Source organism: Corylus avellana, chromosome ca4, assembly GCF_901000735.1.
Source record: "Corylus avellana chromosome ca4, CavTom2PMs-1.0".
NCBI lineage: Eukaryota > Viridiplantae > Streptophyta > Magnoliopsida > Fagales > Betulaceae > Corylus > Corylus avellana.
Window position 1 is genome coordinate 5,983,811 of NC_081544.1, and position 11,172 is coordinate 5,994,982.

General features: G+C 34.9%; 3 protein-coding genes across 7 annotated transcripts in view; 1 reads left to right on the plus strand and 2 right to left on the minus strand.

The window, feature by feature from the left end:
* LOC132177481 (uncharacterized) overlaps positions 1-8,032 on the minus strand; it is a 45,284-nt gene extending 37,252 nt beyond the window's left edge. For 4 of the 5 annotated variants that reach the window (XM_059589825.1, XM_059589826.1, XM_059589822.1 and 1 more), the window contains exons 1-8: positions 7,785-8,032; positions 7,413-7,514; positions 7,104-7,263; positions 6,807-6,986; positions 5,766-5,900; positions 5,386-5,468; positions 1,719-1,812; positions 1,526-1,625 (exon numbers count right to left, since the gene is read on the minus strand). In XM_059589825.1, coding sequence (XP_059445808.1) covers positions 1,536-1,625; positions 1,719-1,812; positions 5,386-5,468; positions 5,766-5,900; positions 6,807-6,986; positions 7,104-7,263; positions 7,413-7,514; positions 7,785-8,029 — 1,089 coding nt within the window. In that variant the 5' untranslated portion in view covers positions 8,030-8,032 and the 3' untranslated portion in view covers positions 1,526-1,535. Of the gene's footprint in view, positions 1-1,058; positions 1,149-1,525; positions 1,626-1,718; positions 1,813-5,385; positions 5,469-5,765; positions 5,901-6,806; positions 6,987-7,103; positions 7,264-7,412; positions 7,515-7,784 lie in introns of those variants that run through there. The other variant, XM_059589823.1, reaches the window with a different exon arrangement.
* LOC132177936 (MADS-box transcription factor 23-like) overlaps positions 1-10,336 on the minus strand; it is a 13,607-nt gene extending 3,271 nt beyond the window's left edge. Inside the window, exon 1 of the mRNA XM_059590410.1 lies at positions 10,149-10,336. Within this exon, the coding sequence (XP_059446393.1) occupies positions 10,149-10,330 (182 nt within the window). The 5' untranslated portion in view covers positions 10,331-10,336. The remainder of the gene's footprint in view (positions 1-10,148) is intronic.
* LOC132177482 (uncharacterized) lies at positions 501-834 on the plus strand (the record flags this gene model as incomplete). The annotated part of the gene is given in 1 exon segment (XM_059589827.1): positions 501-834. A coding segment is annotated over 1 exon segment (334 nt), but the record flags the coding sequence as incomplete, so codon positions are not given.
* Positions 10,337-11,172: the final 836 nt, after the last annotated feature.

Here is an 11,172-nt window from a genome sequence, read left to right on the forward strand (position 1 = left end):
GAGCCATCCCATACTTTTTTTGTTTTTTGTTTTTATTGTTTAAGTAGGAATTCACATATGTTTGGTGTTTATTTAAACATGTGCTTAACTTCCGCAAGCCCCCTCCGCGTTTGGTGTTTGAAGTCTCTATTTCTCTTACTATTATTAGGACCATGTGCTAGTTTTGGCCTTGCACATGCCAAGGGTGCTAGTACATTGGTTTGTGCTATAGATACATTATTGGCCACTTTCTGATAACTTGGAACTTTCGAGACACACAGATTTCTAACAAGCCCTAGAATTTGGAAAGTGGTTATGATGAATTAAGTGAAAGAATCTATTCATGATTGCTTTCAATATAACTGCTATTGAACTCCATATAAATTAGTATTTATTCAAAGCTAATCATGAAAGTATTGAAGTCCATATAACAAAGGCGAAAGGCAAAAAAAAGACTAATCATTAATTTCTCATCCATCGTTTGAGGTGTCAGTTGTGACTTCGTCACCTCTAGTTGTTATGGAAGTTGGAGTGGATGAAGATTTGGGTGGTTGCTCCTCAGGCACTCCAGTCGATGTCAAGTTGACTGGCTTAATCCAATCACGGAAGTGGCTGGTAGGTTTTGGTCCATCTAATAAGATTGTTGTGTGGGATCAGGGAGATGAGGTTTGGGATGGGGATTATGGCGATTTCTCTTACCCTTTGGATGCTTTTTCCCCCGACCCACTTGATTGGGTGTTGGATTGTGATGAAGATGAGGATCCAACCTTGGCGCTACTAGATGTTGTTAAAGAGGATTTTCTTCGGGAAGAAAGGTTGGGCGGCATAAGACTAAAGGCAAGAGGGAGTTGTTAAATTTATAAAGCTTCGGTAACTATGGTGATGCAAAAGTGTCTGCGCGGCGAGGGAAAGTCAAGGATCACGTGTGGTAGCATTGAGTGTCCTCGTGGGTTTCGGGTGTGAGGGCTTTAGGTCCTTGTGGGCTTGTTAGGTTTCTTTGTGGGCTAGTTTGGTAGTTCCTGTGTTTTCGGTGTTGTTGGGATTTCGGGTGTTTTTGGGCTTTCGTGGGTGCTTTTTCTTTCTTTTTTTTTTCCTGTTTTTTGTGTCCTTTTTGTATATTTTCTGTATGCTTGGGGCGCCTACGCTTTTTATAAAACTTCTTTGATTACCTATCAAAAAAAAAAAAAAAAAAAATCATTAATTTAAGATATAAATTATTATATAGAGCATTGCATTATTGCTTTTAAGAATCTATCATATTGGACTCATTTGCCTGACTGGTGTTGAGCTAGCAACTCAATAATGTGGCACCTCAGGAAAAATACCATTAAACCACAGGTTCATCATTAATGCTTGCTTTCAAGGTAATAATTTTATGTATTTGATGATGTTTTTGGCAGTTATCTGACAGCTAATACTAACAATTGGATTAGTCAGGAAACTTATATGTAGTTTTAATATGTCAAAAAGAGAAATTTGAGAAAGATGGCTTAGCAACTCAACAAAGTCCAGTAGCATAAAATATTGGAAGGATAGTGTTTCACACCTTGACATGCTCATGTCGAATTCACTGAAAGCCACTGGTTATACTCATCCATCCTTATAATAAAGGAGCTAGAACTTGGGGAACCTCCTCCGCCATATGCCTTCATGTTTCCAAGATGTGGACTGACTAATTTAGTCCAAAATATTCTATCATAGAAGGTAAAATGCATGGTTTAGTGGATAATGATGCAAACCTTAGCAACTTCAGAGGTATCAGTGGCACTGTCAGTACTCCTCAAGCACATTTTAAGGTTATATCGTTGCATGTATACAACAGCTCCTATAGGCCTGACATCATCAATAGAGGAAGATAATACCGAAATAATCAAATACCAATGACTTCATGAGCTAATAACACAATGGAAATAACATCGTACTATAGAAATGGGATAGGATTTAATTAATCGTAAATAAGAATAAACAACCATAAACACTAGTAGGGGAAGCTTTTTCAATGGTGTTTCAATCAACCAATGCAGTGCCAAGGAAAAAACTAGGTGTATATATATATATTCTTTCACTTGTATATCTAGATATGCTTAAACTACACAGATTGTTAATCTACACTTGAGAAAGTGTCAAGATAATAAATCTTTTTTTTTTTTTTTTTTTAATAAGTAATCGGGATATTATTAAAATTGTAAATCAGCCCTAGGTACGCTGGGAGTATACAATAGAAGCCGTATAGCCACCTAACTAGAAGAAAAAAGAACAAGAAAATCATAATAGCTAATTACTAATGAAAAATAAAGACTTCATTTCCTCCAAAGTCCTCTCATCATCCTCAAAACTTCTGCCATCATTTACCTCCATAGGCACCACAAAAGGCATGCAGGCATCATCTTCCGCACAGTAGCACTTTGAATGTTGCTGACAATCCACCAACAAGCATACAAGTTAACTATTTGTCTAGACATAACCTAAGACAACCCATTCCAAATGGTACAAGCAACCTCACAATGAAGAAGATGGTCCATGGATTCCCCATTCCTTTTATACATACAACACCTATCAACCAAAATGACGCACCGCTTACGGAGCCAACACTAAAAGGAAAACCAGAACTATATCTAGTTTTCAAATTCCTAAATAAATAGTTTAAATACTAGCATGAGAAAGTTTCACCTCTGACCCTGCCAATGCTAACCTAAGGGCAGATGCAGAGAATATGGTTAACCACTTCAGTTGAAACCCAAAAAGCTCAGACTATCTTGCCAACTAGATCTAGGCCATAGTAAACTCAACTGGTTGTAAAATTTATCCCATAATTTTTTAAAATTTTCATGTATGATATAGGAAATAGAATTTATTGGGCGTCTCCCATAGTTTCAAGTAATTCCAGGATACAACAAATAAATCCTGAAATATCTCCATAATTCCTGAAACATTCCAAATAAATATGGACTCTTAGAATATATTTCTCATGCAAATCTTTTTCTACTTCACATATGTTTCTACATCTACTTTATATATATGCCTTCTTGTGCACACTTCATAGGGATTATCTTTGGGGGGTATTGGTGGAGAATTTAAGTTTCATCTAGTGAAGTAGTTGAAAATATGTACTCCAATCATTTCAGAGAGTTTGAGGGTGAAAAATCTGATTCAGTTTAACCAAGCCCTTTTGGTTAATTGGTTGTGGCGGTATGCTACGGAGAGGAAGGCTTTATGAAGATCGGTGGTGGACACTAAATATGATAGTTTGGGGAGAGGTTGGTGTTCTAAGGAGGCTATGGGGCCATATGGTGTGGGAGTGTTTCAAAGTATAAGGAGGAAGTGGGCAGGTTTTTCTAAAATTGTGAGGTATGAGATGGGACGTGGATCTATGGTGTGGTTTTGGCATGATTTATGGTGTGGGGAGCAGCCTTTGAAATTCTCTTTTCCAGAATTATTCATTATTGCTTGTTTTAAAGATACGGGGGTGGCAAATCATATGCAGTTTCAGAATTGAATTATTCATTGGAAGATATCCTTTACAAGACCTGTGCATGATTGGAAAGTGGAAGTGGTCTATAATTTCTTTGAGTTGTTGTATTCCCAAAAGTGTAAGGCAAGGAGGTGAGAATAAAATGTGTTGGATTCCTTTTAAAAGAAAATCATTTCAAGTGAAGTATTACTATTATATGTTATCTACTTCGGTGAGTTCCCCTTTTCTTGGGGAAAGTTAAGGCTCACTCAAGAGTGACTTTCTTTATGTGGACGGCAGCTTTAGGGAAATTTTTTAACTTTGAATAATTTATGAAAGAGGCATGTTATTGTGATGGATTGTTGTTGTATGTGTAAGAAAAGTGGGAATCTATTGATCATCTCCTTCTTCATTGTGAGGTTGCAAGAGAATTATAGAGCTTGCTTTTTTAGTTGTTTGGAGTTGCATGGGTTATGCCTTGAAGGGTGAAAGATTTGTTGGTGAGTTGGAGGGACAATTGGGACACCATAATGTTTTGGAACTGTGGAGGTTGGCTACTTTATGTTTAATGTGGTGTATTTAGAGAGAAGGAAACGCAAGGAGCTTTGACTATCGCAAGACGGTGATGTTAGAGTTGAAGAAGATGTTCCAATCTCTTTAAACATGGATAGTAGGGCTTATTAGATTGTCTGTTTCTAATTTCTCTAAGTTTTTGGAGTGTTGTTCTTCTTTTCTATACTTTAGGGTTCTTCTATATACCTCTTGTGTACTATGATTGTGTCTTTTTGTACTTTTAATGAATTTAACTTATCAAAAAAAAAAAATTATATTCTACGGACGACTAAAAAATAAGTAAGGCAAAAATATCTATTGTCTTTCCAAATATCCTCTCTAATATCTTCCTAAATAACTTGCAAATTCCAAGTATCTCTAATGACATATAAGTCCCATATTCCATATTTTAACTTGATCACTTTCTGAACCGAAGTCCAAACAACAAAATGGCTCTTGGAGGTTCTGCAGTCAACAGTCCATTTATTGTTCTTGATTCAAGTCATTTTCTCAAAAGTTAAACACTTTATTTTTTTTTTCTTGGTAAAATTACTCACACACTGAAAGGGACACAGACCCCTGATCTAACCCACCACCCCCTGTTTTAGGGGGATGTGAATTGTCATTTGGCCCAAACGCCACAGGCCCTCAAATTTTAACATCCTTGTTCATCAAACCAAATCCAAAATTTTGGAGGATTAAAAAAATTGACAAACTATGATTCATACTGCTTGAATAACTTTGAAGCGTCTAATTGAAAGACCATGAAAATGAAGAAAAAAAAAAAAAAACCCAAAAGCAACAAACTACCAATCCACAAAAGGAAATATGTAGTAAGCACTAGAAAACTGGAATTTTTTTTTTCCCCGTTTATGACAATCTCTTTTTAGCTAAGGGTTTTTCTTGTATGCTTCCTATGTACTTGGATTATATCTTTTGCACTTTTTAATGAATTGTGTCTACCTGTCAAAAAACAATCTTTTTAAAAGTAAAGAGTTCATCATTCATAGGAAAATAATATTTTGACAACAAATTATGAATCAAGCTGGTTGGATCATGTACAAGCACTCATCAATTAGTTGTCAGTGGAGCATAGAGCCATAGCAACCTAGAATATAACTTTGGGTCCAATGTTGACAAAAAACTAATTTAATGTTAAGCCTAAGGGATAGCTCAGCCAATTGGGGACCACGCCTCATGAAGCGGAAGTCACTTGTTTGAATATCTCATTCCTTCTCCTTGGGGCCAATTATTTATAAAAAACAAAAAAAAAACTAATTTGATGTTTTAACTACCGGAATGGGTAGGCAGCCACATGCAGCAGCAGACAATTATTTTAAAATGATAGATACAACTCTACAAGAATACATAAACCATGTTACACCTTTGCTTAGACAAAATACCTTAGACCAGCTGCAGCACTTTTTATACTAAGTTGCTTGGCAATTTCATCACTCAACTCAGAATTTCCATCCACTCTAGTTCCCTAAGACCACCATGAGAGAATAAAAATTTGCTTAAAAAACTATGGGAAAAAGTTCCACATTCTAAGCATTTAATATTAAATCATAACAAAGGCATCAAATGGTTCCACGTTAGGCAGAGTAATATGGATGGGAAAGTGGTCTTAAAAAGCCCATATAAAAAATGAATCCATCCATCCAAATTAGATAGTGAGTTGACCAAATAAAAGTAGGAGTGGTATTATAGGATGAAAATCTAACGAAGGCATCAAATATATCAAATATATGCATGCATGTAAAATGTAGAGACTTATTGTTACCAGACACTCCCCATAAAATCCCCTGCCCAATCGAACTTTGAAAACATTATCCAGCAATTGTTTCGCAGCATTCTGGCGAGAGGAAATATAAGAATTTCCCTTAGCAATTAAATCCACAGAACTTAATTCCAGCAACTGCAATAGTGATGATCCAAATCAGGTTAAAGAGGCTTAATCTACTAAACAGAAACAATATACGAAATAATAGAAATGTAGGGGCAAAACAGGAATAGAGTCCAATTTCAAAACACATTAAACCCTGTACTAATAAAATAGGCTAAATTAATACACTATTCAAGGTCCAAATTTGGAAAGAAAAAAAAAATCACTTTAAACTAAAAACGTTTTTAAAACTTCAAATTAATGTGTTTAAGCTGGATGTGTCTCATGAAGTTCACAAAAATTGTTTTAGCTACTTCTCCGCATAACCTTACCTCTATACAAATACTGAATTAAAAAATAGGAATGGCTATAACTGCAATAATGTTTCTAGAGATAATGCATCAAGACAGAATGCAATTTGAATTTGATGTTTATTTAACTATATATCAGGTAAATGATCATTTATAGCAGAAGAAACCCTCAAAACTAAGAGAAAAAGCTGGCATGATCACAATCAGTCCCAGAAAATTGAAAATGTAAAGCCATAAATCTTTGAACTTGTCTTTTCATGGGATTATGATTTTATAATGGAAATTGTAAAGCATTTGATACTAAATGTTTGAAATTTTTATTAAATGGGAGCCAAGAATTTGCTATGTGCTTAATATAGCTACTGCACTTAGTTGAACTGAAATGTGTACACCCACTGAAAGACAATTTAGATGAATAGAGACACACAACACAGATATATATATGTACATACACACACACGCACACAAAGAGTTTTCTCATGATTCGAGCAGAAGGCAACATAAGCATTCAACAAGCAGCTAACAGAAAACACCAATGGTAAAATTAACCAAAAACAATGAGTCAAAAATAATCTGGAACTATATATGTTTAACAGAAACAAAAGGCATTGGAATTTGAATTGCCAACCTGTTCATACACGTATGGATTAGTGATACAGTTCAACTTTGAGCGCCATTCACCAAGTCCAATGTTAAATGCCCTGATCTCAGCTAAGCTCCATTGGCGAAGATCTGCATCCTCAATATACCTAAGAACTGTTTTAACACGATCTTGGTCTTTTGGGTCCAACAAACTTGCAACCACCCTCTTGTTTCAAAAATATTAAAAAAAAAGAAAAAAAAATCTTCATGCTTCAGTTATCTGATTGTAAGGTGCTAGAGTAGAGAATAAAGCATGAAGGATAATGGTCTAATTTCTACTTACATCAGGACATCTGATATCTGCAAGCTTATTAGAAAAGTATTCATATACAGCAGTAGAACTACTCTTCTCAATATCTATATGAAATTTGAGGTTATCAGGATGATCTTCAGCTGAAGGAATCTGCGCAAGTACTGATTTTCGGTGATCAAAGCCTATTACCCTAATTGAATCAAAAAAAAAAAAAAAAAGTACTAAACAAGTTATACATTGCATTCAAAACCCACGTGAGAAAAAATAAAACACGATCATTAGCACGCTAAGATGGATAATTGAAAATAAATTGACGATGAGACATCAAATTTAGCTTACTCGCATGACGAACGCCGAGCAAGTTTCATGGCAAATCCTTTTGGACCAAGAAAGTCAACCAGATAGCACCTCTCAAGCCCTTCAACGTATAAATCTTCAACCCTAGAATAGCAAAATATAATTATAATCAAGTCAAGGATCTGTTTTGTTCCTTGAAGAACCTGAAATGCCCAAAGAAAACAGTAGCACATTTATGTATTTTTAAAACTATCGGTTTCAAAATTTAAAATTTGATCTCAACTAAGCCCAATGCTCTAAGTGAGCTTTTCTTACACTTTCTCGACAGCCAAACACAGCCCCCTAGGCCCCCAATAAGCATAAATACTAAACCAAGAAATTTTAAAACGAAGAATATGTTCAAAGCCATTGTACCTGAAAGGCTCAACGGAAGAGAAAGGCAGAATAAGGCAAGGGAGATTGAGGCGAGAGTGGAAGAGGTGGGCGAAGAGAGCCGCGAAGGCTCCAGAGAAGGATGGGTAGTTGTAGAGCACTACGTTGGGGACTTTTTCTTCCGAAGCTTTGACGAGAGCCTCCAACGCAGCGTTTGATCGGAAGTTCCGAGCTCCGACTCTCAGTGCAGAGAGAGAGCTCCATTTTCTTAGCAGCGAGGGAGTCATCGACGTTCGATAGGTCCGGCGGAGAAATTGCCGGGTTTAAGGTAACCCTCGCTTAATTGGCTCGACCCGGCCCAGCAGAGGCATGTGTGGCCCATTTGTCCCAGGCAGTTCGAGCCGAAACTTCTGGACCTGGAGATCTCATTCCAAATCTCACTAGACGAAATTGTAAAGGCCCATAATTACCAACTAAAACGCTTCTTAAAAAAATAAAATACAAAACACTTTTGAAATAAAAAAAAATAGATAAAATAATTTTAAAAAAATAAAACACAACATATGTTTTTTTAAAACTTCATACACTCTTTTATAAGAATATTTTGAAAAAATAAACCACCAATTTAATGGTGGTTTGTTTAGAGCCTTTCTTAAGGTGTTGTTTCATCTCATTGTGTGAGCTTGAAAGTAAGGCTAGAAACGTTTGACCGAGGTAACACATTTCCTTGTAACACATTTTCTTGTAACACATTTCCTTTCCAACCCTTTGGTAGACTCTTCAATGAATAAAGATACTGAGTGTGTGTGGTTTGTACAACAACAGTAGCACTTCAAGAGAGGGAATAACTCAGGTTGTCAGGCACCATAATCATGGACAAAGTGAAACAGAAAAAATAAAGCTGGGAAAAATACATGGGTATTTTGAGAATCTCTCATCCATCGGAACAAATGGGTAACAATGCAAATTTTGTAAACTTTAATTCACTAATTAAATGAGCGTTTTTGAACTTTAGGGAAGAGATTACGAAAGTGATAAAGAGGTTAAGTGAAGTTTTCCTTAAAAATAAATTAAAATTTAAAGTTTAGATGTAAGTTTGATGGGATATGTATAATTTTCTTCTATTTATAGAATTTAGATGTAACATCCTGATCCACTCAGCATGAAACCAATTAAGTTAAGGACAATCTTGTCATTCCAAGATCTTCTTCCTTAAATTAAAGCACTTCAGGTGCAAGTATAGTTATTAATTGGTCATACAAGAACAAATATTATAGTAAATATAGTCTTGTATAAAAGAAAGAGGACGAATTAATAATAAAATAATATAAACAATATTCAATATTCGTGGTGCAAGTATTGCTGAATTAGATTCAAAGGCTTTTGTTGACCTAGCTGCATCTTCATCATCATTATTATTATTATTATTATTTTGAGGAGGAGAAAGCTTCAAATCCGGTTTTATTACTGTAAGTTGGCGCTGTTCAGAAACGAAACTTGGAATTTTTATGGACAGGGACCAACGTATGAATGAGAAATATTTTTTATTCAATAGCGACATTGTCTTTTTACTAGCAAATAGATGCATGATGTTACAACTCGCAAAGAGCAGGAAAAAAAATATATAGATAATTGAGCATATAGTCGACTCTGCGAGGAATCTAGTTGATGATGTAGAAGAGGCCCAATGCAAACTTACATTCTTTTTTTTTTTAATTTTTTATTATTATTTTTTTTGTGGGTCTGAGCCAAACAAAACAATTATTGGACATTTGGACTGTTTTCTTATGGCCTAGGGCCAAAGTAAAATCTGTTTTGTTTCAAATATATACAATTTTTTTTTTTTTTTTTTTTTGGAAATCATCTCAAATACAAATCTTAAAAGCAGTAAAAAGAAATTGCAAAGCTGGGGTGGCCATGGCCTACCGAGGTCTTGTATCTATGTTCGTCTCTAGTGCTGTTGGCGTGTTGGTAGCGTATGTTGAACAAGTACACCATTGTCTATGATCATTATTTATTGTTGAGGTATAACAATGTCATTTTGCTAACGTGAACGATTAACTCTTGAAACATGATTTGGGAGGTGCGATTTTAAATGTCATAAAATGTTTCAACTTTTCTCATTAAACATCAATTAGAGGCAAGAAAGTCAAAAACCCAATCCAACATTTATCATTGATGGCGCCTCGTGGTGAGGCTATCTGTGAGGGACATATAATGTTCTTGCACATTCTCCAAAACAAGTAGTGTAATGTAAAATCATTTGCTTAGGAAATCTTTGTTAATTTAATTATTTTCACCGAATACAAGAAGTCAAGAATATTTTACATCACTATAGTACTACTGAAATGCAGAACGTAATCTAGTATAAAATGCATTCTTTTGTATGAGAGAGATAGAGAATACCTAGAGCTGGCAAAATCATAGAGCCTGCCGGTGCCGGAGAAGACAATAAGTCCAACTTCAGCATCACAAAGGATGGAAAGTTCCCGGGCCTTCTTGAGCGACCCATTTCTTCTCTTGGAGAAACTCACTTGCCTGCTCGTCGAGTTGTCAATCATTTTTATCACAATCTTTCCTCTCCCCATTTTCTCTTTCTTCTAGCTAGATCCACAAATTAACACATTTTCTCATAAAATTATAGTAGAACCGTGGAACAACTTACTTTTCTCATCACTTATTTGCTTAAACAAACACGTAAGTGTTGAAATAATGATACCATGTTGAAATAGCTCTGATACCATGTTGAAATAATAAAGATGCGGAAATATATGCGGAAGCAATATAGAAAATAAACACAACGGGTGATTTGGTATTAGACACTTACGTCTACCTCTCGGAATACCCCTAAGGGTTACATTATGTTCATTAACTTTTTTTATTTGTCTACAATACAAATGTCCATATTTATAGGGTAATGTATAAATATAAGTATAGTAATCAAATCCCCTTGATTTGATTACAATCCCAATATTTAATAACAATCAACTCATAAATAGAGAATATTTGATATTTACATAATTATGAAATATATGAAAAATATATTATATTTTTCATATATTCTACCATCAAGAGAAAAAAAAAAAGAAAAAAGAGGATGACAGACCTCAAAAAAGAACAAGAATAGCAATGTCAAAAACAACAAAACGGTGCAACTAAAAGCAGAACATTAAAGTAGGAAATGGGATTGATGAGCACAAATTAAGGTGAATCAAAAAATGAATTTTTTTTCTTTCTTTAAATCAGTTTGAAGGAAAAATCTTCAAATGCATTTAAAATAGGAGTAATGTTACAAGTTTCTCTTGAGTCCTTCTAAGAATGATGTGGCTGTTAAAATGCACATTAAATTTAATCTAAGTTAATTAGTAAATTGTTATTATTGACGTTAAGAATTTAATGTGCATTTTAAATGTTTATAGACACTTGGCTC